Here is a 27,577-nt window from a genome sequence, read left to right as displayed (position 1 = left end):
ATTGGGTATCAAAAAAATGGGCAACCACTCAATTGATGATGATGTACCTGTCTGTGTTCTTCCAGAAGTTCCCTGCCTGTTCCTGATCCTGAGAATCCTGGTGCCAAGCCATTGGTCACCCCTGAACTGCCCTCTCTGACCACCTGCCAAATCCAACACTAAGATCGCACAAGGAACCAGAACTCTGTGGGCTGTGCGCAGCCGTGGGAAAACCCTGCAGGGCAAGGTGGGCTGCGCACTGACCAAGAGGGTGGCAACGCAAAACCCACTCCAGTGAGCTTGCCTTATCTAATCTACATGGAATGCAACCCTAACCCCGGCACGAGCATTGCCCGTGACAAGAGCGTAATGCTGTTGTTCTGCTGCTAAGACCCACGGGTGGAACCCGGCATGTGGAAAGCACGGGCCCCTGTGGGTTAAATATTCTGCACCTCGCTGCCGCGAGATCTGTTCGTAGCTCCTCGAGCTACGTCTTGACAATCAAGCCTGCCCGTACCTGACGGAATAGAGCTTAGACTGTAGTTTAGCCCGAATACAATTGTCATTGGATTGTCCGCCTGTCCCGCCGTGACACTGGCAGTAGAGCTCGAATTCGGTCGAGTGGTGGCTTTCGTAGCCGTCGAGAATCAACAACCGGTATTTACCCTTTGTCCGACGCGCCGTATGGTAGTCGAAGTGCTTGATCCACTCTAGGCCAACCGCATTGGTAGTGCAGCCATTGTCAGTAGTTGCGATGCGCCAGTCAGTTGGGAGGTTGCACTCGGTGTACCAATTAGCGAGGTGGTATTGCGCGGCTAAGATACGGATCCGTAATAAAGAGAGGGATAGCCCAGCCGAGGGCATTGACTCCCTAGATCACAGTTGGCCATTCGCGATTGCCAGGCTGGGCCAGTTTTGCTTTGCCATGGCCATCAGAGGTCGTAACTACCATACCCGCGAAAATGATGCCCATCATAAACTCGATCTCGTCGAAGTTATAGACATCATCAATCACGATACCATACTTGGCCATAGTATTCCATACGAGCGTAAACCACTCGCCAATGACCTTTGATCCTCGCACTTGGCCCTCTAGTAGTCATATTAACGCGTGAAACGTACAGAGCTATGGTTGGCGCTTGACAAACCGGTGCGCCTAGAGCTTGCCGACAGGAGGCGCGTCGCGTTCGCGGAGCAGTTGGTTGGCCGTATCTTCCACACCACCTAACCTTGGGGAAGAATCCTCGCGTAGAGAACTCATTTATATATCGAACAATAGCCTCCTCTTCCAGTTGCGTAAGCTTTCTCGAATTAGGCGTAGTATCGCATCGTGCAGGCTTGCCGGCGCGTCGGCGCGCTAGAGTTCTACGGTCGACTCCGTAGATCTTAGCTGCGGCTCGTTTGCTTAGATTCTCATCGTTTGAAGAGCTTGGAGGGCCAAAATTATCTGGCCTTCTTTTAAAGTAGAGGGCATCTTGGATGGTGGAGGAAAGTTGTTGTTGCGTATAAAGGTGTCGCGTCGCGTAGAAAGTGAGTCACTCGGTGATATGGGTCACTCGCTGATAATGTACGATATTGGGTAATGGATGAAGTTGATATAAAATGTAGATGTAGCGCGTCGCGTAGAAAAGTGGCCCACTCACTGATATGGGCCACTCACCGAGAATGTACGTTACTGAAGGAGGAGGTTTGATTTCTATATGCTCCAGGCTCCCTGTTGTTTCGCTGTACGACAAGCACATATCATCTACTATACTATCTACCTCACAAGTGGAACTGATGGTGTACCATCTTCGATGTATGCACGATTATTTGAACGCTAGCGGGTATCTTCTGTTCCTTACGTGAATGCTTCGTGAAGACAATGCTTGCACAGCTGTATTGCCTTCCCTTCCCTTCACTGGTCTCACAGATCCACGTCATGCATTCTTCCGATCTACCATTCAGGCCTGACTGCCCGAGATTGGGGAATGCTTCGCCTTGCTGAGTACTTGCTCAGATGCGTCGGCCATGGGGTCGTGGGGGAACACTGGTCACAGAGCCAGGTGGTCACACAAATAAATGGCAATTCCCCCCAATAGTTCCCTTGTCAGTCTTGGGGCGGAGTGTACCACGTGCCACACGCTGACTGCCTGGCACTCAATAGCCACTGGTATGTACTTCATACCAGGACGTATAGCGAGCAGATCTGCAAGACAAAGAAGACGCTGGGGGTTAGCATATTACTCGGTCAATGGAGCGGGACATGCAACACGTACCAAGCTCAGCCCCATGATCATGCTGCACCAAAAGCACACATTGTTTAGTGTCTTCTTGCCTCGGACCCATCTCGTCCGCTGCAGCATGACAATAGGTAGCTGCAACATCTGACAGACGAAGCCATAGCCGCGTAGCTTCTTGGTGATGCACGCCATGACGATCTCGTGACCCACGGCGCTGATCAAAAAGGTAATGACGGTGGCGTTAGCCTTGCCGATGTGCGGGCGGCTGGCGCTGTAGACGTGGCGACGGAGGAAGCTGTAGACGGGAGTGTTCCACTCGCGCGAAAACTCCATCCAGTCGGTGCTATTCCACCAGTCGCTGTAGAAGTGACGGTCCGCGAAGCGCGTGATTTCGGCGCAGGCGCCGAGTACGTACTCAAAGATGACGAGGAAGACGAGCAGGAAGGTCAACATGAAGGGGAAGAGCAGCCACGACATCGTCTCGGCGAGGATTAGCAGCACGTCGGTGGTTGCCAGGGGCGAGTCGGCGGGTCTGAGGGACGGATCAAGCCTTCGGGAAGCGTCAACAAGAGCTGGCAGAATGAACTCTTCGGATATGACTGTTAGAAGGAAGATGCAGCCAAAGATGGCGACTATCTTGGAAATTAAATTCTTCCAATCAACCTTGTCCGTCCGTGGGTATTCGATTTCGTAACAGAGAGTGGGACAGCAAATGTAATCCGCGTAGTTTGCCCAGGTCAAATTCGCTGGGTACGTGATGTTACCGATAGGACTCGTCAACTCTCGAGCTAGGTCCTCGCGCAGTTGGGCAACCGCGTCCGCATCCCCAAGCGCACCGTCTTCACCACCGCCCTTGCCTCTTGCTTCCGGTCTCGTAGGGCTAGCTATCGTGCCCATGGGATTATCTGATGTCGGGTAAAGATAGGCCGGGGCTCGCGAGGCGGTTGATGGGTTGTCGAGGGCGCGCAAGCGCTTCTCGGTTTCGCTCAAATGGCCATTGTAGAAGGCATATGAGTGCATCTTCATCAAGATCACCATAGCATGGAGCAGGAAAAAAACTTGCGAAGTCCAAGTCCAATCCAACAAGAAAGGCACAGCAATCCAGAAGGTCAGCCACAAGACTTGGTATACACTCATGATGGCCATACCACCCTTCGCCCACGTCAAGGGACCGCCGGCCGGCGCGGCGCGAAAAAGGCGATGCAACGGCAAAGATATGGCGGTTGTGGCAACCATCAGGAAGTCGGCGATGGCCAGGTGCCACAACTTCACGGTAAAGAGGGACCAAATCTCGACACGGAGAGGGTATCCTGTGTCTTTGATGTTGCGCAGCATCGTGGTTATGGCCATGATGGCGAGGCCAATCCAGAAGAGGTTGAAGAAGCCATGGAAATCGCGATAATCGCTGTTCGGGTCGAAGTGGGAGACGCGGCTAGCGAACTCAATCGTGGGGAAGAGGCGGCGGCGCTGCTCTGCGCGGACTTGCCTGCGGGCTGTCGAGAGGGACTTGACTGACGGAGGTGCGTCAAGGGGTACTGGTGTCGAGCGGCCACTGTCAAGAGGACAAAGGTAAGCCGCATGTCTCCAGTGACTCCAAACGCATCCGTTCTGCTCACCTCGTCGTCCCGGTGCCATGATCATTGCTGGGGGTATCGAGCGCACTGTTTGGCTTGGACACGTTGCTCATGTGTGAGAGCTGAGAATGAATTGGCTTCCGCGGCCGGGGTCGCATGACGGTGTCAGCGGCCCGGTCCGATACGTCTGCCGAGGTGGAAGCCATGACGATGCCTCAAGGCAGCAGAGCGAGTGCAATCAACTAAAGTCAACCTCTGTTTCTGGGCTTCTTCACGCCACGTTGCGCCGTTGCACTGAATGTTTGGCAGCCTCGACGGCAAGGCTGGGGCAGTTTATTTTTCGGCTGACTCGACGCAATGGGCTGGGTGAACGGGATGATGCGCGGTAATAGTGGCTGGATGATTGATAAATCGAAGGCGGTACGGAGGTATAGATCCACCCTGTCGCATCACTTGACAGCAGTTTCAACGTCAGAATTGAATGCCTATCACGAAATGTGGATTTTTTTTGCTGGCCGGCAGCGATTCATTAACCACAACACGGCGTGCGTGTTCTTCAGATGATTGGAGTTGTGGCTCTGGAGCCTCCGACCAACAACCGTTCGGACAAAAACCAACTACGTCACTGCCACAGGTGCGAGTCAGCCATTACCAGACCGAGAAATAAGTGGGGCGCCTGACGGCTAGGATCATCTTCAACTGGCAGTTCGAAGCTCTGAACAGCGCCGACAAACAAATCGGCGTACTCTTTAATGGAGGACTTCCATACAGTAGCTAGCGAAATCGCCTTCCGCCCCAGACATGTCGCTTCAACTCAGCGCACGGTCTATGAGCCACTACTTATGTTATGAATCCTTGTAATCTGAGCCCCGCTTGTACCTCGCTGAAATGGTACATACGATGTGGGCCAGATCTGGATCCAACCTTCTCACATTCCCCCGTCTGCAAAGTTCGCATACTGTTTAAAATCATATATTCTTTTATCTAGCAGTTACGAGAGATCTTGACTTCGACAGAACACCACTTACAAGTGACATGATTGCGCTTACTATTATCCTGCTCTACATTACTCCAGTGTTCTTAATATATAGCACTACACTGACTTGATACTGCCAATATATTGGCAAGCGCTTGATGCACGCTCTAATGGCCAGAGTCCTTCCTCTCTTTCACAGGTTTCGCATAGGGACTGCTACTCCAGGGCTCCAACACTTGTTCGCTTCCGCTCAACACATTCTCCAACATGCGTCACGGCCGCTTCAACGCAACAGTTCTCCTTTAGACATCACTTGACTTCAGAGTACGTCTTTTTAGCTCTTATCTCTAAGAGAACTTCTGTATCATAGCACACATGGTCCCAGAGGCGAAGCGAAACTACAATGCCATCTATACTGCTGGAGGATTAAGAGAGTAAGACTGTCATGAGATATAACTCAAACGTCCGTACCCGCTAATGACTATTTACATTGCAGTACGTTCGCTGTTGAACACCCTTCCGTGTCGCTAAGGGCACCGCGCTGAGCGTGCCCAACAGATCAGCGTCCATTCCCATCATGCAAACCTATACGGCGTACTGACCACCGCACTACATGTTCTTCCGAGTTCAATCTAACAGTCCAGAAGTGGCTTTCGGTCATATACGATACGAACGAGAGCAAATCTGGTCGCGGTCCAACCGGCGGGTCTTCTGATGGCATGAGGTTTTGCCTCAGACTTATTTGTCTTGAATGCGCATCAGAGCCGTCGAAGACAAACGACAATGCTGCCGAGGCCGGAGGCTCTCGATACCATCAGGCCTTGTATCAGCATCACTGCCTGTTCCACCAAGGCCGTGTAGTATAGACTTTTATTACCGTCCGATATTCGTGGCGGGTCCCTACCCTGCGACATTTCTCCGGAAGAGCCCACCAGTCTGTCCCGCATGGTATCTGCCCTGAGAAGCACCTCATCAGGCCCGAACGGCCTGACAGGGTGCGCTTCACTCGTTCCTTGGCAGTCGATATCAGAAACCGTCATTCCCATTGTTCAGGACCGCGGGTACTGCATCTTCGAGGCTTCAGGTCTCGGGTGTCACGCTCTGCCCTGGATATCCTTTCAGGCCGAGAACGAAGATAACGCCGTAAGTCGTCAGCCCGCCATCTAAGCTTCGGAGATGTGCGTACTGGACGGGGACGGCCCATCCCGACACCATTCTTTTCGTTGTGTACGAACGATGCGGCGCAGGTCTGGCGACGCTGGGACTTTCGAGCCATGCTTGGTCTGGATTGTTGGGGAGGGTGGGATGAAGACGGGAAAAGTGGGTTGCGCAGGGACTGCCTTGGCAAAGTGCCAAGCCCAGTGGACGACCAAGTGTGCGACAGATCGTTCATTGCGCAGAGGAACGGGTGATCAAGGCGACGCTGTACGGCCTACCAATATGGGTGAGTATTGCCTTCAACTATCGGAGCGATGCTTATCGTTTGCAAGATCTATCTGCAGGCCTTGATGACGCTTTGCCAGGATCTGAACTGGTCAACTGGCCGGACGACGATAGGATCGAGACTTGAAGTGATCTGTTTTTAACGCAATCTTCTTCGGCAGTTGTCGTTGATGATGGTCAGGATTCAGTGCGAGCATGCGATAGCCAACAAATCCAGCGCAGTTCGCCGCTTCTTCAGCTGACTGATTGGCGCAACGACCTAGACTACGACGAACACCCGCCTACATGCATCCATTATTCTATCGAGTGGAAGTTGACGGTCAATAGTAAAGGGGTTTCCAAGGATACGGAACAGGACCTCGTCCTCGCTCCTAGCGACTTCTGGGACATAGTTCTGCGGCCGAAGCTGGACAAGCTCCTACGCAAGAAACTACCAGGAAACAAGTCATTCAAGGCGGACGACACGAATATCACAATATCGGTGACAGACCGCTCCGAACGGGACCTCGTTAAACGATTCGAGGAGCTTGATATTGACTGGGCGTTGGTGGAGAAACAGCTGCAGGCCTGGAGCCGTCTGTTTCTGAAGGGGAAGAAGCTCAGGATTGACATATCATTTAAATACGTGGAGACTAGCCAGACTGGCACGTCAGCCCAACGTGGAACCAAGAGAGGGCCCTCGTCGGTTTCACAGCAGATGCTGTTGGAGCGGCCCATGCAGCTTGACGCCGAAGAGACTAATATTTTACCACATCAAGGACCGTCCTCGTGTTCCATAGCACCGACACCGGCACCATCAGAACTAGAGCCGTCCATGTTTCTTGCGCGCCTTGAGATTAGTGGACCGCGTGACGTGGCTGTTGAGAGATATAGCGATTGGCAGTCCTCGCAGGTCGGTGACAGGGCGCTCAAGATGGAATATCAGAAAGCCTGTAGCATAACATTGGCCGAAGGACTCGATCTCGAGCTGGTCAAGATCTGGGATCCGGCGACCGGCCAGTGCGTGCCGACGCTCGAGGGCCATAGCTGCTCGGTCAGCTCCGTGGCTTGGTCGCCCGATGCGACGCGGCTGGCGTCGGCGTCCTACGACAAGACCGTCAAGATTTGGGATCCGGCGACCAGCCAGTGCGTGTCGATGGTCGAGTTTGGCGGAGTCTATGATCTCCACTTTCATGAATCTAACTCGAACCTTTTGCATACTAATCCTGGCACATTCGACATACGAACTCCCACAATTTCTACAGTTTTAGGCTTTGCTTCTGCTGATTGTTCATCACCGATCGCTATGGGTTATGGCTTGAGCAGCAATGGTGCCTGGATTACGTATAAAGGAGAAAACCTGCTGTGGCTGCCGCCTGAGTATCGGCCATCATCTTCTGCTATATCTGGAACGACTGTGTCAATTGGCTGTTCTTCAGGCCGCATTTTAGTCTTCATGTTCACAGACAGCAGTTCGATTCAGTAGTGGAGCTCTTTCCTTTCGACGTTCTGATTTTATTACTAACCCCTTGCACTTTCTCTCTCTATTTCTTTCCCATAGCGAGCCACAAGAAGGGTGTGGGAGAACCGGTCAACTTATAGCTTCCTATGCTAAGTTCTAGTACTTTCAAGATGTTTCCTCAAAACTAGAAGTCGCTTTGGCACGGTAACGGCCAGGGGGTGTGGACCCTTTATAGTACTGCTAATAAGGATCTTGTTTTGAATGGGCAAAGAGGCGGCCCAGTTGAACTCGGCCCCTATATTGGAGTTGGAGCCTCGGGTGCTCATCGCAATTCATTAACTGGGCTGCAAGACACTCAGACGACAGGATCACCATTTGCTGTTACCCTCAATTGACCGCTGGTTAGCTGCGTGTGCGCAGTGACCCTCTGTTTACCTACTCTGCGTCACTTTGCAATGCTGTGATTTGCGAATGTTGACGTTGAACACCTGCGAGAAGGTCCTTGGTCCAGGAGCTATAACTTGACTACGGTGACTGCTAGGTGAGAATGTTTGGATTTAAACGGTATGTGGATATAGAGGGGAGAAGATAGTAACGGGGCGATAGCAAGCCAGGATTGAGGCACGTACCACCTGTAAGAGGCCCAGTCGGGAACTCACAGTGCCAAATATGGCTTATAGTCCGTGCGTGAGAATTCAGCAGTATCTCTGGGGGCGGAAGGCGATTTCGCTAGCGACTGTACCTGTGAGCCTTGGGATATGTATAGTCAGACTGTAATAGTGCCCTTTCGGGTTATCCGCCGGGCGTCGATGTATTGTATTGTATTGTATTGTATTGTATTGTACCTGTGAGTAGCTTGAAACGTAGCTTGAAAATGTCCAGTCAGTTCTCTGGATTTGAGACCAATCGACGAGACAGGATGAGGCCCAACTACCGATAGCTAATGTTACGCAGTTACTGTATCTCGCAAGCGGCCTCCAATCATGTATCCGTATCTGTGCCACCTCCCTAGACGATATGCGGCGGCCGGGTCCCGTACACATGCAGCATCTACTGCATGCAGCAGTCAGTGCTTCGGGATGCACCTGTTGTGAAAGCTGCAAGGTCTCCGTGGAACGAAGAGCTTATCGGCGGCCCAGACGATGTCCCAGGCTGGCGACCAATTGCTGTCGCGGATTTGCCATCGTGGTGTTGCGGGGCTCAACGAGGGGCTGCTTTTGGGTTCGGTGTCTGCGGAGTTGGTTTCTTTTCCTACATACTCGAGCTACTCAAGCAATCAAGGGGTGCTCGAGATGGACAGTTCAAAGACTTCATCATGATATCGACTGTCTTTTCTTGCATTCGAGATAAGGAAGGTGGAGAGACTCGCTAATGTCGGAACGAGTCCGATGACGGAAGGAATCTACTGCAGCTGATTGACTTTGTGGTATCATCGAGCATGGGAACATGTTGACGCGCTCGTTAGTTCCACCGTTATCTGCATTCTCTTTGCCATTCGCATACCAGTAGTACCTTGAGTTATTTTCAGACTTAAGAACAAGGCAGCTAGCTCCTACCTTCAAGGTTCTGAGACACCTGCAGCACTGCAGCACACATTTAGTTAGACCTGCGATTGATTGTTCCTGGTATGTCTTGGCAAAGTTCGTGTCTTTCACTGATACCTAGTGCCTTACCTTGCTTACTGCACGCATGTCGACACGACCACTGCATCCCAGCTTGCTGCAGCAACATTAGGTTCAGTTTTGTCGTGCTCTAAACTTGAACTCGGGGTTCGGCTGCCAGTGTCTCTGTGCTTACCTTAGTTGTCTGTGCTCGAAACCACCTGATGTCCGTTGTACCTGGCCTCAGACCCATGGATTCCCCATTGTCCCTTCAGGGACCGTGTTCCTGGTTACCATCCGCAAGTCCACCCACCTCAACCTCACGCCCGAGTCAACGTTGCCCGGCCTGAACTGCACAGAAAATATAATTTAAAGATCCCACTGACCCCGATTGCAACCTTCCCTTTTCACACTCCTCGACTGGCTTGACCAAGCACCTCATACCTAAAGGACTGCACTGTTCCGTGTCACGACTTGTCAGGTAAGATATCCCTAACCTTTACTTACATTTCGTGCGGGGTTCCTTCAGTTCTCAAGCCTCCCTTCATTGCGGGAGCTCCGAATATCGAGGGACGTGAAATTGGATTGAAGAGATAACCAGCAGGCCCCTGTAAGTGCAGAAAGTCAGAAGCCCCACGGCCTGGCGCCCCACTTGCCGCGCACAAGGACGCCGATCTCCAGCCAACGGACCCACTGGGCTCAGAGGCAGAGTGTGCTGAAGCACCACCACCCTGGACGGCTGACACAACCTACCTTGCTTGGTGATCAGAAGCAACTTTGTAGCCGCCTTCAACCGCCCGTGTCACGCCGCCGGGCGACATCTCGACACCCACCCGTCTCGCCCGACTCGCTGAGTTTGGCTCTCAAGTGCAACGCCGCCATGTCCTCGACGCCTCTTCAATTGCCACCATCCGAAAGCCACGACGAATCAAGTGGTCATCATGCGCGTTACGTGAGCACGTCGGCCGCGGAAGCCGCTGCCAAAGCCCTCAACGAGCGCAATACGCAAGCAACTTCGGCCATCAACGTCGACATGACGGCTTTCCCAATCTCTGACCTATCCTTCGCACTATGTCCCACAACGTCTGCGAGCTCCATCCCTTTCCGCTCTTGCACCATTGCTCCATCACCTCCCGCACCGCCACCCGCGGCCGAGTACTCGATCAAGGACTCGAGCCACCTCACTCTCTCGCCTGAGCAACTCCCACACACCGGGGAACCAGCTTTAAACCTTCAAACCGATATTCCGCACCTGGTCTCAGGCTATGCGACGCCTGTCAAGTCCGCGAGACGTCCAGGTCTTAACCTCCGAAATAAGTCTTCGGCACAGTCACTCCGACCCATCTCCAGGACCCCGAGCCTCAAAACCAACGGCATTTACAGTTCGCTAGGCTCTGCTTCGGCCACCAGCTCCGCTGTTCCGAGCCCTGTCATCTCCGCCATGGGCGACATAACTCCTCTCCCCTCGCCTCTATTAGCGACAGACTCGCCCGGCCCATGGAAGCGGCGGACGTCGTCCCGTGAGATGGCCCCCTCCCAACCAGTATCCGCACCCCTCGACACCAACGGCCATGCCCCTGCTTCAACAAACACGAAGAAGGCTTATGGAGGGCTGACACCATGCCCACCGCCTACGAATGATACCAAACAGCACCGGGACGGCGGACTCGCTCAGCCTCAAGTGTCGGCACGCCATACGAGGAATCGGAGCATCAGCGAATATATCCCGGATCCTATGTTGGTACCTAAGCGTATGTCGACCGTGTCCGGTGTCCGTGCAAAGCTCGACCTGAAGCCCTCGACCGAAGGACATCTGCGCCGGGAGCCCCACCTATCAGAGGCGAGGGGCCTAACTCCCATCGAGAAGCCACCGACGCCACCACCGAGTGAGTCGTCAATGACTGCGGGCGACACCTCGGCAGTTTCTGCATCAAGTGCCGGTACCAAGCCGCCAGGCGCTGTATATTTCGAGGCCAGTGGCCGGTACGACCAGAAACGGCGCCGTTGGCGGGCCATCAGGGTTCTCGGCCAAGGCACCTTCAGCCAAGTCTATTTGGCTACGAGTCATACCTCGTCATGCTCTTTTGGCGACGAGCATGACGGCCCAGGTACCAGCCTGCAAGCTCCAGAAGAACACTCCGCGCACCAACGCCGGTCTCTGGTAGCCGTTAAGATCAGTGAGCACGGTCCTCGAGGCGGTGCGTCCGAGGACCGCATCGAGATGAGCCTCAAGCGGGAGCTTGAAATCATGCAGTCGGTTCGACACCCATCGCTCGTGAACCTCAAGGCATGGAACATCGAGCAGACCCGCGCCATCCTTGTGCTCAGCTACTACCCGGGCGGTGACCTCTTTGACGTCGCCACTAGCCATGCCGATCTGCTCACACCGCCCCTCATCCGCCGCATGTTCTCCGAACTGGTCGGCGCCGTCAATTATCTCCACACTCAAAACATAGTCCACCGCGACATCAAACTAGAGAGTAAGTGTAACTTTGCCCCCATCTCAAACCCCGACCCTCATCCTAAATTCTTCCGCAGACGTCCTCGTCAACCTCCCACCCTCCGAGCTCTCCCCCGACACCGACTGGACAACCTACCCGTACTCGGTCATCACCCTCACCGACCTGGGCTTGTCCCGCCGCATCGCCCCCGACGAGAAGCTCGAGACGCGCTGCGGGTCGGACGACTACGCCGCCCCCGAGGTCATCATGGGCCAACCCTACGACGGCCGCGCTACCGACGCCTGGTCGCTCGGCGTCCTGCTGTACGCCCTGCTCGAGGCTCGCCTGCCCTTCGATCCCCCGCCGTCTTTGGGCCCCCACGGTGTCGACTACGCCATGCAGATGCGCATGCGCAGCCGCACGAGCCATCGCATTGCTCGTGTCGAATGGCGTTGGTATGCGTATGGCGCCGGAGAGGGCGAGGAGGGGGAGGGCGACCACGAGGCGGATCTCGAGAAATTTAAGGCGAAAGGGTTGGTCGGGGCCATGGAGGTTGTTGAGGGGTTGCTGAAAAGGGCCAGGAGTAGGTGGCCTTTGACCAAGGTGGCCGAGACGGAGTGGGTTGGCAAGGGCGTGTGTGTCGACGGCGGGATTGGGTTCAGGGAGGAGGAGGAGGGTGAGGAGGTATGATGCGGACGCTTCCTGAGAAGGAGGGAGGGAACCGCCTGGGTTGTTGATTGGCATGCCCAATCAAGCGGTGTAGGGACAAAGGGTTTGTGTGGAGTTCACTCTTCACTGCACCGGGATATTTTCCTATGCCAGAGACATTGATTTCTGCGATGGGTTGGTGTGACGGACCGACTGAATTCTGATGATGTATTTTAGCATATACCTTTGTTTTTCTCCTCCTTTCGCATCGGTTTGATGACGATACAACAAGACAAGATCATGACGGCGATGCAGACGAAGCATTACGGGAAAGAGAAAGGGGCGTTTATGAGGACTCGGAACCAGCGATGGTGCCTTTAGAGTCCTGATGTATTGTACTGGAGGGGGCTGGATCATCATCACTTTATTGCTGATTTGATCTTTCGCTTCTGCGGTTTTTGTTGGATAGATAACTATACATTATACATAATATGGGGGCAAGGAAGCATGATCATATATTTGAGATGGAATAAAATAACATTTCATTGCGTTTGCATTCTCCTGCTTCATCCGGTTAAACGCCTGTGTCTTCCAGTGTGGCTCTAGCTGGGCATGTGGTCCTGTCAGCAAAAGGTGTCGATAAGTGAAATCGGCTGCTTTTTATGGAGACCCAAACACTAACTACGGAGAGTAAAAATGGTCGTTGCCCACGGCCAGCATCCACAAGCCTATAACACTGGCTATGTGAACACGATCAGTGAGGAGGACCAACATTCAGATCAGTTGTGGTTCGTGGTTCATGGGCAGTCGGTCCGCGTTCACATTGCACAACGATTCTGGGACCAAAAATATCATCTAACCGTCGAAGTCATGTCTACGTCAAAGATCATGATTCACACCCGCATCCTAGACTAGAGTTACAGAGCAACAAGGCTGCGAAGGTATTAGGCCGAGGCCACCGTTTGATGCAGATGGGTAACTAAAGTGCCGTGAAACCGAAGACCCCGTCAAACTCCGAATCCCAAGTTTTCATTTCCCAGTCATCTCATCATTCAGTCAACCTCCTCCATCGCGCTGTCGCCAGTCTCGGCGGCAGCGGCGCCGGCGTCAGCAGCCGGGGCTTCCTGAGCAGCCTCAGGCTCCTCGTCGAGGTTCAGGCCCAGCGACACAAGCTTGTGGATGCGCTCAGCGAAGCCAGCAGGCTCCTCGATGGTGAAGCCAGAGACCAGCAGCGACGTCTCGAAGAGCAGCTGAACGATCGACTTGACAGTCTTGTCGTTCTCGCCGTCGGCCTCGACCTTCTTCTTGAGCTCCTTGATGATGGGGCTCTTGGGCGAGATCTCAAACGTCTTCTTCGACGACATGTAGCTGCTCATGGAGGTGTCACGGAGGGCCTGGGCCTTCATGATGCGCTCCATGTTGGCGGACCAGCCGAACTGGCCGGTGCGGATAGCGCATGGGGAGCCAACCAGCTTGTGCGAGACGACAACTTTCTCGACCTTGTCGCCGAGCACGTTCTTGAGGGCCTTGGCGAGACCCTCGTACTCCTTCTCCTCAGCCTCGCGCTGCTTCTTCTCCTCCTCGGTTTCCTCGAGCTCGAAGTCCTTGGTGATATCCACAAGCTTTTTGCCCTCGAATTCCTTGAGCTGAGTCATGGCATACTCATCAATGGGATCGACCAGGAAAAGCACCTCGAAACCCTTCTCCTTAAGCGAGTCAAGGAAGGGAGACTTGGCGACGGCCTTAATCGACTCGCCCGTGATGTAGTACATGTTCTTCTGGTGCTCGGGCATGCGAGTGACATAGTCTGAAAGCGAGGTCATCTCATCGCCAGACTTGGTCGAATTGAAGCGCAGTAGCTTGGCGAGGGTGGCACGGTTCTGCGAGTCCTCGTGGATGCCGAGCTTGATGTTCTTGGAGAACGCACTGTAGAACTTGTCGAACTGCTCCTTGTCCTCGGCAATCTCGTTGAAAAGCTCCAGGGACTTCTTGACGATGTTCTTCTTAATGACCTTCATGATCTTGTTCTGCTGCAGAGTCTCACGAGACAGGTTAAGTGGCAGATCCTCAGAGTCGACGACGCCCTTGACGAAGCTGAGCCACTCGGGGACGAGGTCAGTGGCATCGTCGGTGATGAAGACGCGGCGGACATAGAGCTTGATGTTGTTCTTGGTCTTCTTTGTCTCGAAGAGGTCGAACGGGGCGCGCTTGGGCACGAAGAGGATGGCGCGGAACTCGAGCTGACCCTCAACCGAGAAGTGCTTGACGGCGAGGTGGTCCTCCCAGTCGTTGGAGAGCGACTTGTAGAAGGAAGCGTACTCCTCCTGGGTAATGTCCTGAGGGTTGCGGGTCCAAATGGGCTTCTGTTTGTTGAGCTCCTCCTCCTCAACCTTGGTCTCCTTGACCTTCTTGGTCTTCTTCTTCTTCTCCTTGTCCTCCTCATCGTCGTCAACCTCCTCAATCTTGGGCTTCTTGTCCTCGCCGTCCTCGCCCTCCTTCACCTCCTCAGCATCCTCATCGGGGACCTCCTTCTCGGTCTCTTTCTTGACGTGCAGGTAGATGGGGTACGAAATGAACTCGGAGTGCTTCTTGATCACCTCCTTGATACGGCTCTCATTGAGATAATCCTGCTGCTCGTCCTTGAGGTGAAGGATGATCTTGGTGCCGCGGCCGAGCTGCTCTCCCTCGGTGTCGGGGGTGATGTGGAAGGTGCCGCCGGCGCTCGACTCCCAAATGTACTGCTCATCATCGTTGTTCTTGGAGATGACAGTGACCTTGTCAGCGACGAGGTAGGCAGAGTAGAAACCGACACCGAACTGGCCGATCATGGAGATGTCGGCACCAGCGGTGAGGGCCTCCATAAACTGCTTGGTACCAGAGCGGGCAATGGTGCCGAGGTTGTTGACGAGGTCCTGGAGACGGACCGTTTGTTAGCGATTGTTCCGCCAGCTCGGCAAAAGCGGAGCGCACTTACAGCCTTGGTCATGCCAATACCGGTATCCCGGATGGTGAGCGTCTTGTTCTCCTTGTTGGGGATGATGTCGATCCGGAGATCCTTGCCGGAGTCCAGCTTGCTGGGGTCGGAAAGAGCCTCATAGCGGATCTTGTCGAGCGCATCGGAGGCGTTGGAGACAATCTCTCGCAGGAAGATCTCCTTGTTAGAGTAGACGGTGTTGATGATGAGCGAGAGCAGCTGAGAAATCTCAGCCTGGAACTCGAACGTCTCAGCCATCTTGAGGGTATCTGTGTGATCTGTTGGGTATCTGACGGTGGGAAGTCAGTTAGATTTGTTCGAGTCTCTGATCTGCAGATCTGAGTCGGGTTGATGCGAGTTGGTCGATGTACCAAATCGGCAGCGAGAGATGTTTGAAATAAAGGCCGAGGGCCTTCAAAGAACGCGAATTGGAAGTCAAGGTGCATGTGAGAATGTTGGAGAAACGGATGGAACGTGCTGGGATCTGGAAAGTGCTGCAAATGGAGATGGCCGACAAGGCTGAGGGGTAACCAAGCGGTTGAGTTCACCAATGTGCACTTACCAAGGGGATTATTTGCGGTATGATCAACGGTCAACGCCTCAAAAACCTTCTGGTCGCTTTGCAGACGGCAAGTGAGAGAAAAGGGAGTGGTTTGGACGACGAAGAAGAGAAGGTGAAGAAGAGAGAAGGCAGGAACCCGTGGCAGCTAAAATGTCTTTGCGGGCTGCCCTGGGCTGTGCTCGACAGAGATTCTATGAGATTCTATCGCCCAAATTCTGCGGCGTTCTTCTGATTCGCTTCCATCCGCATCCACAGCAACGACGGCGGCTTCTGATTGGCTTGTGGAACAAGCTCCCCAGGCAGAGGCCCACCTTGAGGCTGCAATCGCAAGCCGCGGTCAAGTAAAGAGATGTTCGGGATCTTGCCGGAACATTCAGAGGAGATGCGACACATTGAAGAAATCATGTACAGAATCAATCAGGGGAGTGTCCGCTTCAACGGCAATCCAGCTTGTTCAGGATTTTCTCGGATGAGGCGGACAGAGAACGCTCCAGAAGAGTCAACGCCTGACCCCGCATGCGAGGCTGAAACGAGGCTGCTCCTTTGGACATGCCCCGCAGTGTTCTTGGCAGGCGGTCAACTACAACATTGCTAATAAGGGACCAAGAGCGGCGTTGCTAGTTGCTTAAGTGCTGATTCGAACAAACACAGGAGCTGACTCCGTTGCGGTTGGTGCTATCTCAAAGTATATCAGCGACTTGATGTGCAAATAGTATACTCTCCATTTTGTTCTGGGCTCAAATGCTTGTCTGTTGGCGGCGGCGGACTGCGGGCCGGATGCTCCACCAAGGCAGTCTCGAGTTAATCCGCACAACAGACTCCTCCCTTCCCTCTACCACTCATTCACCTCAACTTTACAAGACCACGATAATTGATTATGTTGTTGGATTTTCAGAAAATACAAATTTGGCCAAACAAGGCTCAGGCATTTTCTTTCCGTGAACCCTCGTCAGGTTTCATCGTGCATTCTGTGATTTGGTGCCCATCATGCTCCTCCATGTTCTGCCTGACCCCATCAATCATGGGACGGTGGTGCGAACCTGTACATCATCGCAATCAACGTCGAACCGGCGGCCTGGTCATCCCATGTCAGCATTTCATACTGGAGTCGCCCGATATTTTAAGGGCAAAACCTGCTTACTGGCCCAACCCACCATATCCAATGGTCGCGCCAATTTGACCCAGCAATGGCGAGGCCGATCGCTCGAGCCCGGTTCATACACGCCTCAGTGTATCCCGCGGCCAACCCTGAGGTCGCGCAGGACACGATGCCCAAACTGAAGCCAACAAGCAGGGGCACGAGCTGGCGGCCGTATAGCACTTGCTGCCGCGGATCAAGCCCGGTACCGATCGCCAGGTAACTGTGTGGCAGCCTATGAGGACATGTTCGTGGGCAAGAACGACAAATGGGGCAACCTACAGTATGTTAAATGACGACACGATCTCGGTCAGCAACGCTTGACCGGGCGTTATCTGTGTCGGGTCGAAGAAGTTCCCTCCTCCTATATGACTTGCCGGATCGAACCATGTCAGCTTTGCAATGCGTAGGTTTCTAAGGAGGGGCTACCTACGAGACAGCTCCCTCAGCGCCCCAAGCGCCGCGCTGGACTCCGCCGGCAAGGATACCGCCGAGGACTTGGGAGGTCATTAACACCGCCCCTCCTTGGTCAGCTACCAATTGTCCACTGCTGAGCTGGCCATTCTTACTTACCTTTTGATACGGGAGTCAAGCCGCAGAGTACCGTGGTGTAGGTGATCATGGGGCTCAGGTGGCCACCCGTCGCTGCTGCTGTCGCGTAGACGAAGAGGGCGAGGAACACGGCATTGAATATGCCAACGTAGGCAGCGACCTGGGTCACGCCTGAGTTCATCAAAGTCATTCCATATTGGCCCCCCAGATAGATGGAACACGCCGTGGCTACACACTCATCAATCTGTGGTACGTGTCAGTGCGAACACTCAGTCTTTGCGAGGGGTTTTGCTTACGGCAGTGCGCCAAGTCACGGGATCTCGCCATCCTTCAAAGTAATAGTCTCGTCTGCGGTACCACGGCCGGACATGGCGTACGGTGATGTCTCGTGCTGTACCCGCAAAGGACCCCTCGAACCGCGCCGCCGACATACTGTGTTTGGGAGCTTCGGGGGGTTGGTGAGGGCTCTTCTTGATGACGACGGAGTGCCTGGACAAGGTATTGCGACTGCAGTTAATGGACTGTTGGCTCTCATTACTGGTTCTTGGCCTCTACTGCCGTCACAAAGGTATCCCCTGCCTCATAATTTTTGCAACGTCTACTCTATAAGGGCGAAGGGGAGCTGAAGCTCTACCCATCTGATGATACTGATCCAACATGGGTGGGTCTGAGGAAGCATCCGCCGAGCTCTTTCACTCGGATAGGTACAGAGCACCACACAATTGCAAGCCTTGACAACTCCGGGAATTGGGAGCTCGACAGCACAACTTTTATCACACCTGTGTTCTATGCGAGGTCGTTTCGTTGTCGATCTCGTGCCCTAACCCTGAGCAGCACGCGGGCGAAGTGATGATGACCTCGGGAGTGTGGCCATACTCCATAGGTAGCTTAGGCATCAGCGTTGAGCTGGTTGGACATGTTCGATGACAAGGAAGTCCGGTGGCTTTGGATGTCACGGTTGAATGCGAACCGTCTGGGTTTGACCTCCCCCGTGTTTGCATGCAGCGTTCAATTTGCATAGAAGGCGGCAGCAATGAACCCCTCTTTCTGATTGCGTTACGCAAAGCTACCCCGCCCTAAGGACCCCTGGCTACAGCTCACAGCTCCCCACAGTTCCCGATTCCCATTTCTTCTCTTCCTTCAAACAACTTCGAACTGCTCTTCAGCAAAACAATCAATTGACAGACACACTGTCTTGACATCGTCATCTCATATCAGTCAAAATGACTATCCCCCAAATCAACGGTCTTCAGATCGAGGTGTTGGCTGAGGGCGAAGGCACCCGCGAGACGGCCCGCGGTGAGTTCTCCGATTAGCCCCTAGCGTGCCGCTGCCACTGCCAGGCACTAGGGGCAACCGTACCATCAAACAAAACTGCTAAAGGCTTGCGCTAGGCGACAGCATCGACGTCCACTACAAGGGCACCCTTCAGAGCGATGGCAGCGAGTTTGATCAAAGCTACAAGCGGGGCAAGCCTCTCAACTTCGTCGTTGGCGCCGGTCAGGTCATTAAGGGCTGGGACGAGGGCCTCCTGGGCATGAAGATCGGCGAGAAGCGCAAGTTGACCATCCAGCCCGCTCTCGGCTACGGCGCCCGCGGTGCTGGCGGTGTCATCCCGCCCAATGCCGTTCTCATCTTCGAGACTGAGCTCGTGGGCATCAAGGGCGTTACCAAGGGACAGTAAACGCCGGCTATCTTGACGGATGTCTCGGGCCTGGAGTTAGAGTCTGGCCAGAAGCCTCAGCGGAGCAATTGACACGGGTTCATTGAGAGAAGACAATGAAAGTCGTGACATCCGTCTAAAATGTCGCCCAGTATGAATGCTGCCATATTCGTACATGTCTAGGTGCTTTAGCAATGTCCCCTAACGCCGCTGCCATATAACCCCAGCAAAATCACACGCAGCAGTGTACAAGCCGACTGATCCCCTCTACTCCCGGTCTATCGCCCCTTTCGCTTCCTTCTCAATAGGTGTTATGCAATCGCCCAGTTGCCTGTACCGTCTGTCCACATACAGCAGCCCAAACCTCTCCTCAGCCTCCCTTTCAGCCTCAGACCCATCCTCTATCTTCAACACTTCCCCAAGGACAATAAAGTGATCCCTTACCTTGACCAAACCGTGAGACGGCTCATCAACCAGTAACCGACACTTCAACACATATAGCACACCACGCCCCTCCAAAACCGGCGCCTCATTCCCCCTAGCCACCCGGTCCTCCGCAGAAGCGGAGCCAGGCATGAAGCGAACCCGCTCCACCCCGCCGCCCTGAACCAGCTTTTCAAAAACCTCCCTCCCCTCTGCGTTTCCCCCCGCAAACCAATCCGCCACCTTGGCCCCGGCCTCGTCGTCCGCAAGAACATGGATATTGAACCGCCCACTGGCCGCCACGGCGTCCAGGGTCCGGCTCGGCACGGCAATGTTGAAGCTGACCACGGGCGTCGGGCGCAGCGCGAGGGAGGTGAAGGAGGACATGGTCATTGCGCGCGGGATCGGAGGATGGCAGGCGGAGGAGGACGGGTGTGTTGCGGTGCAGACTACCACGGAGTGGGTGAGGAGGCGCATGACGGTGCGGAACTGTTCGGGGAGGGGGAGTGTCGGTTCGGTGGTAGTATCCTCCTTTGAGGGGGATGCGGATGAGTGAGGGTGGGTTGTGGGGGGTTGAGGGTCGGTGAGGTGGAAGGTCCGCGGGCGGCGGTGGCGCTGGGATGCTGGCGAGGTGGTGTGGAAGGGTCGACGTAAGAGGGTTGGACGGCAGGAGGGCGCTAGTAGAGTTGAGTCAGCGGGAGCCAGGGGAGGCGATATGGGTGGTTGTGGTGAAAGGGCGATACCGTTGGGGCTGGACGTCCAAGGGTAAACTGAAGGCGGTTGACTGGTCACGGTCAGGGACAGCTTCACGGCGTCTGCCGGGCCGGAGGAGCCATGACCGCGCCGGGAAACGAGTGAGGACAGTGGAGCGCGCTCGGCGGCCAAGCCCACCAGGACGCGGCACCTGCTCATCTCAGCCCATGAATACCGACGGCTTGCGATGGAAGCCAGTCAGTAAGTGGGTTTGCTGCTCGCTGCGGTGGGACCGGCGTGAAGGCGGCTTCTAACGGCCGAACATGGAATTTGTCGCAAAGATTGGGAACAAGCCGACCCGCAGCGAAAATAAGACATAGATAACAACCCTGGAGCGATAACAGTGCACATTCGACTATCACGACCACCGTATCAAAATTTCGACCTTCGTGTCCCGGCGGCCGAACGTGGTTCAGCCGAGGAGACGAATCCGGGCGACACCAATCGCCCCTGCCTACAACACCGAGCGCAGATTTGCCAATCGCGGCCGACATACTCTCTACGACTAGCTCCCGGACTTTTAGCCCTCCAGTTCGGGCATCCAAACCACTCGAGTAACGCCACACCCGACCTTCCTTCCAATCATGGGGAAACTCCCCTCCACCGTTTTCCGCCGGCCCTCCCTGGCGGGGTGCCTCCCGACTACCTCCCCCAGCCTCACACACCCACCATCCGCCACCGCCGTCCCATTACCACAAAATGCAGCAACAGCAGCCCACCAAGTGCGCCACGCGACCTTTGTCCTGCGGCACCGCCGCCCCTACCAGTTCACCCAGCTCGTGCAGCTGAGCGACGGCTCGACCTTCACGGTACGCACCACCTCGCCGCTGGCGCTCTACAAGTCGGCCAAGGACAGCCGCAACCACATCCTGTGGCAACCGACCGAGAAATCGCTGCGCAACGTCGAGGTGGACGAGGCCGGCAAGCTGGCCGCTTTCCGAGAGCGGTTCGGCACGGTGTGGGACCTGGAGAATCCCGCCGCCGGCCCGAAACAAGAGGTGGCCACCGCTGCAACTGCCGCTGCCGAGGCCTCTAAAGAAGGGGAGAAGGCGGTCAGGGTGGAGAAGGCGGGTGGCCAGAAGAAGGGGGATGCGAAGGTCGAGGTGAAGGATGCTGCAGCGGCCCAAGAACCCACACAAGTAACAGCGGCGCAGGAAGATCCCTTTGATTCGCTCGTCGACCTCATCAGCTCGTACGCGACCGAGGATAAAAACATCAAGGGCGGGTTGAGCGCCAAGGACCAGGCGAGGAAGGACAAGAGCGGCAAGAAGAAATAAGGGCAACCGGCAACCGGCAGGCTTCCGGTCGTTCTGTAATGAGGAACATATTCTGTAACATAGAAAATCAATCTTGCATTCTGAAGAGCCGCAAGCCTGTCTTTCTGGCAGGTGCGCGGATCGATAAGCCAGAAGAGAGCTGCCGCGACATGCGGAACATGGCTGTGTATAATACAATGACAACAAAACCCCCTAAGAAAGTATTTACGCCGTCTGAACGAACATTGTATGGTCCATCTAACGCTTTATTCCCTTACCTCATGCCTCCCTGCATAGCTCGGTCAGTTCGCACCGCCTGCGTGCCATCTACCAGAGAACAGGCCAACGACGGTCTGTCCACAGCCGCCTAATCCGAATCCTCATGAATCCTAGCGCGAGCCCGGTCGACTGCCGTGTCGCCCGCAGGTTTGTTGGTGTGAGCAACGGGAGGCCGGTAGAAGACGGTCTCGTCGTCCTCTGCGTCGAGCTGCATGAGGAATGTCTCCCATTTCTCAATCAACTAGCACGAATGTCAGCACAGGGACGGGAACAACCGAGAGAGAGAGAAACGCGACCGACCTCCTTCTGCGCTTCTACCGCGCTCTCCAAGAACGTCTCCACTCCCGACTTGAAATCCTCCACCTTCTCCCTCTCGAACCGGTCCAGCTCAGACCTCATTAGCCGGCCCATTTCCTCGAACAGCAGCCGGGCTTGGTGCACTTTGCGCTCGGCATCTGCCACCTCGGCATTGACCTGGTTGAGCCGGTCCTGCTGGCTCTTGCCCTGCCGCAGCAGCTTGTCCTGCGCAGTCTTGCGCTTGGTGAGCTCCGACTCGGCCGCGTGCCAGCTGTGGAAGGCCTTTTGGCGCTGCGCAAACGCTTGCTTGACGCTGCCAATCAGACGGATGTACTCCTCGATGATGATGCCAAAGGTGAGCACGTCTTGTTGTGCTTGGCGATCGTAGATGTCGCGGATGGTGAGCTGCAGCTCGGAGAGAGCGTCGAGTGGTCCGGAAAGGGTCGGTGATAGCTCGACGGTTGAGAGCGCGTGGAGTGAAGCAGAGAAATCGTCGGCTGCCTCGGCCATGGCCTTTCTCTGGGCGACCATGCTGTCCATGGCTTTGAGCAGCGCCTTGAGCTGGTTCTCCAGCGCGTCGAGATACACCCTGCGGTCGTGGAACCACTGCAGAAGTTAGCAACGCGCCCCAATACGCTATGTCACAGCTCCCTCTGCTCACATCGTCTTGCTCAACAAACTTATTCCCACTTCCCACATTGAACCCCAGCGAGCCCAGCACACTCTTGCTCTCGCCGAGACTCGGCTCCTTGCGCTCCTTGTGCTTGACGTCGACATTGAACGCTTCGCTCTCCAGAAACAGCTTCAGGTCCCCATCCAACTGCAGCGTCGGGTGTGCCGCAATCTTGTTGAGCATCTTCTCGAGTGCCGCCCGTCTCGACTCCACAAAATTGCTCTCAAACCGCCCGACGGCCTGCTTCTCGGGCGGCGGTGGCACCACCACGCCAGGGTTGTTGGCGTGAAGGGTGTTATACAGCCACAGGAAGTCGCGATACCGCCTCTTGACCTCAAACTCGGTCTGCTTGTACGCCTTCGACGTAGTCTATCCACCCCACGAGCCGCTCTCAGTCAGCCTTATTCCACTCCTTCCTCCAAAACAACACCTTCGGGAGAACCGAAACCCTAGCAAAGTACGCACCTTGGTCCGAACGGAGTAAACAATATGACTACTCGTCAAATCCCCAACCTTATGCGGATCGCCCACCGTGATCTGGAAGCTCGGCCTCGCCGCCTGCTCAACGCTGACGCTGGGGTGCGTGGCGCTGCGCACGGGGCTGGGCAGGGCGGCCTGCACGGGAGGCGGGTGTCGTCCCCCTACTCCTACTCCTCCTCCTCCTCCGGATCTCTGCCCGGCTCCTATCAAAAACTCTTCATCGTCGTCGTCGATGCGATGCGGATCAGGCGGGCCGCCGCGGCGCTTCGCAGCAGCCGCGGCGGACGCTGACCCGGGCATGGTGGTGCGCACGGAGAGGGAGGTCTCCTTGAGCGGCGGCACGGGCGGGCCACCATCTTTGCTGCCGCCCACTGCTGAGGGAGAGAGGATGTCATCGTCGCCTGCGACGGCGGGAGTGGTTGATGCGCCGAGGGGACCGAGCGGGTCGTCTTCGACTGCTTGGAGTCGGGTGGGCTGGGCGACGAGGCGACGTGGGGTGACGCGCGACGAACGGGTGGAGGATGTCGGAGCGGTGGCGGCTGTAGTTTGCGCAGGGCCACTGGTGGAAGCGGCCGTGGTACCATCGTCGGCGGTCTGTTGCGACGAGGTGCCCGCCGAATCCGCCCAGGGATCTTCCATTGCGAGGGGTGTACGTGGTTTAGGTGGATTTCAATTGTCAATAGCCAAACAGAGGGGACGCGACCACAAATTATCAGTGCGTGGCAAAGGCACCTACCAGCTGTTGGGAAGGAAGCCTGCGTTGCTGATTGTGGATGGCGGAAGGCAGGTTGCTCTTGGCCTTGCTGTTACCTATGTGCTCCCAGGACGTTCAACTAAGCCTTTCTTGGCAGTTGATCAATGTGGGGTTATCATGAGCTCCAGGAGCCCTCTACAATCATCGTTGAGCTTGAATAATGTTTGTTTCAATGACGGAAACAACCTGCATGATTGGATATCAGGTCCGTTGAGCACCATTGTACATATCCCAAACTCCAGGCTCAGAAGCAGCCTTCTCCGACCAAGTCAATGCGACTCCCAAGCAAAACCCTGCTGATTCCATGTTGCCAACGAATTTATCATTCCCACTGCAAGAACCATGAAGCTATCCTACCAAACCCTGACGCTCCTACCGTTCAGGGTCGTAGCAGCCACCCGCCACAATCAAGTTCATGCGCGTGAATTGTACCTTCATGACGGGCGTCTTCTTGGTCGCAAAGGCACTGATCTGGTCCGGTGTGATCTGAACTTCCTTAGCCTTCTTCTTCCCACCTCCGCCTCCCCCTCCACTAGTGCCGACGCCGGCCGCAGATGCGCTCGAACCCGCTGCTTGCGCCGGCTGGCCACCGACTGTAATGCTACGACTATCCAAGGATCCTCCGACGGCGATGGTATCGCCAGGCACTGCCCCGTCCGTTTGTGGTCCGGGGTGAGCGGGCCCCACTGTAAGAGGGTTGGACTTGTTGGGATCCGCAGGCAGCTCGATGTCCCAGATACGGACTGTACCGTCCAAGCCACCAGACACAAGAACGTTGGACTCGGCACTAAAGCTAAGAGACGGGATGCCGCCTTTCCCGTGGCCGCGACACCGCTTGATGCGGGTACCTTTGTCGATATCCCACAGGATGATGTTCCCTCCGGCGTCGGCGCTGGCTAGGATCTTGCCATTGTGCGCGCATTGCAGGGCACTGATGTAGTGCGTATGCCCGGTGAAGATGCGCACGCAGTTGCCTGTAATAATGGACCACATGCGGATCGACTTGTCCATCTCGTCCGACGCCGAAAACACATATGTGCCGTTGGGATGCCAGGACAGCGCTGAGATGCTGGTATCGTGGCCGACCAGAAGGCGCTGAGCTGAGGCATGGTCTTGGGAAAAGATGCGCACTGTCTTGTCCCATCCAGCCGTGGCAAAGTAGTGCCCGTGCGGACCCCAGAGCACGCGGAACACTGGGCCATCATGCGCTTTGTAGATGCACAAACACGCCCACGATTCCAGTGACCAAAGCCGAACCTGCCCGTCTGCTGAACACGACAACAAGAGTGTGGTGCTGGTATCGGGCTTTTTCTCGTCGGTGTCGGCATAGATGTTGCGGTTGAGGTTCGCAATCGAGTCCGAAAACGAGACGCCGTACACAGGACCTGAGTGCCCAATAAGCTTCCGGTTGTTGACCTTGACGTCTTTTTCATGCTCGAATTTTGTCCTGAGTGGTTTGCCGTCTAGGGACCAAACCCGAATATACGAGTCCATCGTGCCCATTGCCACAAGTTGGTGGTCGTTGGAGAAGTCCATGCAGGATACACTAGGCAAGTCAGTCAGCCAATTGACTTTTCCATGTAAGACTCACAGAGACGCTGCAACCTACCTCCCAAGGGTGTTGTGGAAAGTAAACATGCAGGCCGAGACTGGGATGCCGATGCCGCCGGTGCGGCCCTCGATCTGGAACCTATCCCGGTTTTCGCGGACCTTCTGCATCTCCATGACGACATCCCGTCCACGGGACGGGGGGAGGGGGAGGTCTGCTCGCGAGGGCGCGTCGGCGCTCTCTTCGCGCTTGATCCGCTTATCAAACTCCTCGACGAGAGTGGGCCGACCGTCTGCTGGCGGGTTCCTCTGGTCTTCGTCTTCTAGCTCCGCTCGGACATCGTCCCTGAGCTCGGGTTCTAGTGGCATCGGACCAAGCTTGAGCTTGGCGCTAGTGTCGAGAACATCGCGGTTGGAAACTCCGGTGAACACGCCCGGAATTCCTTCTTGGGCGTCGACCTCATCCAGGTCAAGGTTCTGGGCACGACGATAGATAGCCTCGAAGCTGTAAGGCTCGATAGGTCCCCGCGCGCTCGTTTCGACGCTGCAGTGGGTCTGGAGGATGTAGGTGATAGTCGCTCCACCCTCGTCCGCCTCGCGCTCAAGGAAGTGGAATAGATTGCCCGAAAGCGACTGGTTCAAGGGGATGCGGTACTTGTTTTCGCGGTAGAGTCGCGTGGTCTGGTTCTCGTTGATGTGCTGGGGTAGCGTGACTGTAGCCAACAGCGCCAGCGTATCTTGATGAACGGCATCAAAATGTGGCCTCAAAGTCTCCAGCAGATGCTTGGCATCGTCGTTGTAACCCTGGCCGACCAGTTCCAAGTAGGAGTAGACAAAGACGGGCCAGAGAAGCTTTCTCAGCTCAAACTGGATGTGCGTCAGTAACAAACGCGCCAAGCCATGCACCAAGATGGAGCTCACTTTGTAGATATCGAGGTTATTCTCGATCCACTTCTTCAATAACAGAAAGGCTCTCAGATACTTCTTTGGGCCGGGGTCTTCGTGTCGTTGGGCTGGCCTCCCGTCAGGACCGAGGTAGGCTGTCTCTTGCCGAAAGACGGCTTCGGTCTTTGTAAAGCCTTTCTTCTTCAGATAGTCTGTGACCTGTGAATCGAAAGATTGTAAGCTATGGTTCATGACCACGTTGTGCGCCCGTTGGATTGGAGCAGGAGGGAGAAATCGCGGGCTGGGAGGCATGGCGAGATTGTCGCAGTGAAATGGAGAGAGTTAAAATGTAGGAGGAACCAAGGTCTAGCGGTGTTGAGACGCTCTTGCGTGGGTGGCCCGGGAAGCTTGCGTTCTTTGTGTGTTAGGTGACGTGTATTTGAATGGCAGGTCGATAATAAAACAATGGCCCCCGAGCGAACTCCAAACATCCTCCAGCCCGCTTCTAGCCAGTCAATTATTAACAGCGCATGGCTCACCATACCTCGGCGATCAAGGCTTCCTGACTAACTGCCTTGCGAATAGGCCATCGATGTCGTCCATGATGTTGGGCTCGTTGAGAGACGGTGTTATCTCCAAGGGCAAGGATTCGGCACAGAGGCTGTCGACCAGGGAAAATTGACAAGAAGAAAAGCAATGGGGTATTATATTGTGTCTGAAAAAATAACTCACAATCTGGTTGAGGTTTTGAGCCGATGGCGGGTTGCTAGAGCTCGTCGTCGCTGGAGCAGCGCCGGTCCCAGGGCCTCCTGCCGACTGAGGCTGTCCAGTGTAAGGGACCCCCCCTGACACGGCACCCTGGGCTGCTGGATTGGACATGTCGATGGAGGTGCGCGTATGTCGATGCAGACGTTACAAATGAGGTAGAATAACACGGCACTCGCGGTGATAATGGGTTCGACTGCCTACTCTACCGGCGCGTGGTGGTGTGCATGTGCCAACAACGGCAATAGAT

At 55.2% G+C, this 27,577-nt stretch overlaps 12 protein-coding genes across 12 annotated transcripts in view; 5 read left to right on the top strand and 7 right to left on the bottom strand.

The window, feature by feature from the left end:
* Positions 1–1,140, bottom strand: part of N657DRAFT_237308 (DDE-domain-containing protein) — a 3,656-nt gene extending 2,516 nt beyond the window's left edge. The window contains exon 1 of the mRNA XM_062786359.1: positions 518–1,140. Within this exon, the coding sequence (XP_062651751.1) occupies positions 518–843 (326 nt within the window). The 5' untranslated portion in view covers positions 844–1,140. The remainder of the gene's footprint in view (positions 1–517) is intronic.
* Positions 1,141–1,682: 542 nt separating this feature from the next.
* On the bottom strand, positions 1,683–4,335 carry N657DRAFT_642051 (uncharacterized protein). The gene is made up of 3 exons (XM_062792267.1): positions 3,818–4,335; positions 2,238–3,753; positions 1,683–2,167 (listed from the first exon to the last, which is right to left on the bottom strand). The coding sequence occupies exons 1-3, from the start codon at positions 3,979–3,981 to the stop codon at positions 2,141–2,143; spliced, it is 1,707 nt and encodes a 568-aa protein (XP_062651750.1). The 5' UTR covers positions 3,982–4,335; the 3' UTR covers positions 1,683–2,140.
* Positions 4,336–6,504: 2,169 nt separating this feature from the next.
* On the top strand, positions 6,505–6,759 carry N657DRAFT_535153 (uncharacterized protein; the record flags this gene model as incomplete). The annotated part of the gene is made up of 1 exon (XM_062787770.1): positions 6,505–6,759. A coding segment is annotated over one exon (255 nt), but the record flags the coding sequence as incomplete, so codon positions are not given.
* Positions 6,760–7,107: 348 nt separating this feature from the next.
* On the top strand, positions 7,108–7,659 carry N657DRAFT_613169 (WD40 repeat-like protein; the record flags this gene model as incomplete). Its single annotated transcript, XM_062790406.1, has 1 exon — positions 7,108–7,659. One exon carries the CDS (start codon positions 7,108–7,110, stop codon positions 7,657–7,659), a length of 552 nt encoding a protein of 183 aa, XP_062651748.1.
* Positions 7,660–10,524: 2,865 nt separating this feature from the next.
* On the top strand, positions 10,525–12,367 carry N657DRAFT_541630 (Pkinase-domain-containing protein; the record flags this gene model as incomplete). Its single annotated transcript, XM_062787827.1, has 2 exons — positions 10,525–11,716; positions 11,775–12,367. Coding segments are annotated over 2 exons (1,785 nt in total), but the record flags the coding sequence as incomplete, so codon positions are not given.
* Positions 12,368–13,308: 941 nt separating this feature from the next.
* On the bottom strand, positions 13,309–15,924 carry N657DRAFT_237126 (heat shock protein 90). The gene is made up of 3 exons (XM_062786358.1): positions 15,671–15,924; positions 15,300–15,588; positions 13,309–15,237 (listed from the first exon to the last, which is right to left on the bottom strand). The coding sequence occupies exons 2-3, from the start codon at positions 15,555–15,557 to the stop codon at positions 13,378–13,380; spliced, it is 2,118 nt and encodes a 705-aa protein (XP_062651746.1). The 5' UTR covers positions 15,558–15,588; positions 15,671–15,924; the 3' UTR covers positions 13,309–13,377.
* Positions 15,925–16,876: 952 nt separating this feature from the next.
* N657DRAFT_678492 (aquaporin-like protein) lies at positions 16,877–17,982 on the bottom strand (the record flags this gene model as incomplete). The annotated part of the gene is made up of 6 exons (XM_062796071.1): positions 16,877–16,936; positions 17,003–17,222; positions 17,282–17,371; positions 17,433–17,496; positions 17,573–17,795; positions 17,848–17,982. The coding sequence occupies 6 exons, from the start codon at positions 17,980–17,982 to the stop codon at positions 16,877–16,879; spliced, it is 792 nt and encodes a 263-aa protein (XP_062651745.1).
* A 731-nt stretch (positions 17,983–18,713) lies between these two features.
* On the top strand, positions 18,714–19,283 carry N657DRAFT_590807 (uncharacterized protein). Its single transcript, XM_062789894.1, has 2 exons — positions 18,714–18,850; positions 18,946–19,283. Exons 1-2 carry the CDS (start codon positions 18,775–18,777, stop codon positions 19,233–19,235), a joined length of 366 nt encoding a protein of 121 aa, XP_062651744.1. The 5' UTR covers positions 18,714–18,774; the 3' UTR covers positions 19,236–19,283.
* Positions 19,284–19,347: 64 nt separating this feature from the next.
* Positions 19,348–20,703, bottom strand: N657DRAFT_688140 (uncharacterized protein). The gene is made up of 2 exons (XM_062796923.1): positions 20,381–20,703; positions 19,348–20,314 (listed from the first exon to the last, which is right to left on the bottom strand). Exons 1-2 carry the CDS (start codon positions 20,547–20,549, stop codon positions 19,482–19,484), a joined length of 1,002 nt encoding a protein of 333 aa, XP_062651743.1. The 5' UTR covers positions 20,550–20,703; the 3' UTR covers positions 19,348–19,481.
* A 52-nt stretch (positions 20,704–20,755) lies between these two features.
* N657DRAFT_642046 (uncharacterized protein) lies at positions 20,756–21,880 on the top strand. The gene has a single exon (XM_062792266.1). The coding sequence runs from the start codon at positions 20,975–20,977 to the stop codon at positions 21,665–21,667; it is 693 nt and encodes a 230-aa protein (XP_062651742.1). The 5' UTR covers positions 20,756–20,974; the 3' UTR covers positions 21,668–21,880.
* Positions 21,722–24,170, bottom strand: N657DRAFT_590797 (Vps5-domain-containing protein). Its single transcript, XM_062789893.1, has 4 exons — positions 23,361–24,170; positions 22,884–23,264; positions 22,226–22,828; positions 21,722–22,166 (listed from the first exon to the last, which is right to left on the bottom strand). The coding sequence occupies exons 1-4, from the start codon at positions 24,012–24,014 to the stop codon at positions 22,014–22,016; spliced, it is 1,791 nt and encodes a 596-aa protein (XP_062651741.1). The 5' UTR covers positions 24,015–24,170; the 3' UTR covers positions 21,722–22,013.
* A 331-nt stretch (positions 24,171–24,501) lies between these two features.
* On the bottom strand, positions 24,502–26,874 carry N657DRAFT_564609 (TAF5-like protein; the record flags this gene model as incomplete). The annotated part of the gene is made up of 3 exons (XM_062788294.1): positions 24,502–25,675; positions 25,739–26,544; positions 26,599–26,874. 3 exons carry the CDS (start codon positions 26,872–26,874, stop codon positions 24,502–24,504), a joined length of 2,256 nt encoding a protein of 751 aa, XP_062651740.1.
* Between the last annotated feature and the right edge of the window lie 703 nt (positions 26,875–27,577).

Source organism: Parathielavia appendiculata, assembly GCF_033297405.1.
Source record: "Parathielavia appendiculata strain CBS 731.68 unplaced genomic scaffold N657scaffold_2, whole genome shotgun sequence".
NCBI lineage: Eukaryota > Fungi > Ascomycota > Sordariomycetes > Sordariales > Chaetomiaceae > Parathielavia > Parathielavia appendiculata.
The sequence above is the reverse complement of the archived record's forward strand: the minus strand, read 5'-3'. Positions and strand labels throughout refer to the sequence as shown.

Bases quoted from the DNA above. Each gene is read 5' to 3' on its own strand.
- N657DRAFT_642051 (XM_062792267.1), bottom strand. From the start codon at position 3,981: ATGGCTTCCACCTCGGCAGACGTATCGGACCGGGCCGCTGACACCGTC. The intron at 3,754-3,817 runs GTGAGCAGAACG...TCCTCTTGACAG, and splicing joins CATGGCACCGGGACGACGAG to TGGCCGCTCGACACCAGTAC. The intron at 2,168-2,237 runs GTACGTGTTGCA...TTTGTCTTGCAG, and splicing joins TGATCATGGGGCTGAGCTTG to ATCTGCTCGCTATACGTCCT.
- N657DRAFT_590807 (XM_062789894.1), top strand. From the start codon at position 18,775: ATGACTATCCCCCAAATCAACGGTCTTCAGATCGAGGTGTTGGCTGAG. The intron at 18,851-18,945 runs GTGAGTTCTCCG...GGCTTGCGCTAG, and splicing joins CACCCGCGAGACGGCCCGCG to GCGACAGCATCGACGTCCAC.
- N657DRAFT_642046 (XM_062792266.1), top strand. From the start codon at position 20,975: ATGGGGAAACTCCCCTCCACCGTTTTCCGCCGGCCCTCCCTGGCGGGG.
- N657DRAFT_688140 (XM_062796923.1), bottom strand. From the start codon at position 20,549: ATGAGCAGGTGCCGCGTCCTGGTGGGCTTGGCCGCCGAGCGCGCTCCA. The intron at 20,315-20,380 runs GTATCGCCCTTT...CAACTCTACTAG, and splicing joins TTGGACGTCCAGCCCCAACG to CGCCCTCCTGCCGTCCAACC.
- N657DRAFT_237126 (XM_062786358.1), bottom strand. From the start codon at position 15,557: ATGGCTGAGACGTTCGAGTTCCAGGCTGAGATTTCTCAGCTGCTCTCG. The intron at 15,238-15,299 runs GTAAGTGCGCTC...GTCCGTCTCCAG, and splicing joins GTATTGGCATGACCAAGGCT to GACCTCGTCAACAACCTCGG.
- N657DRAFT_590797 (XM_062789893.1), bottom strand. From the start codon at position 24,014: ATGGAAGATCCCTGGGCGGATTCGGCGGGCACCTCGTCGCAACAGACC. The intron at 22,829-22,883 runs GTGAGCAGAGGG...TAACTTCTGCAG, and splicing joins AGTTTGTTGAGCAAGACGAT to TGGTTCCACGACCGCAGGGT. The intron at 22,167-22,225 runs GTCGGTCGCGTT...CATTCGTGCTAG, and splicing joins CGGTAGAAGCGCAGAAGGAG to TTGATTGAGAAATGGGAGAC.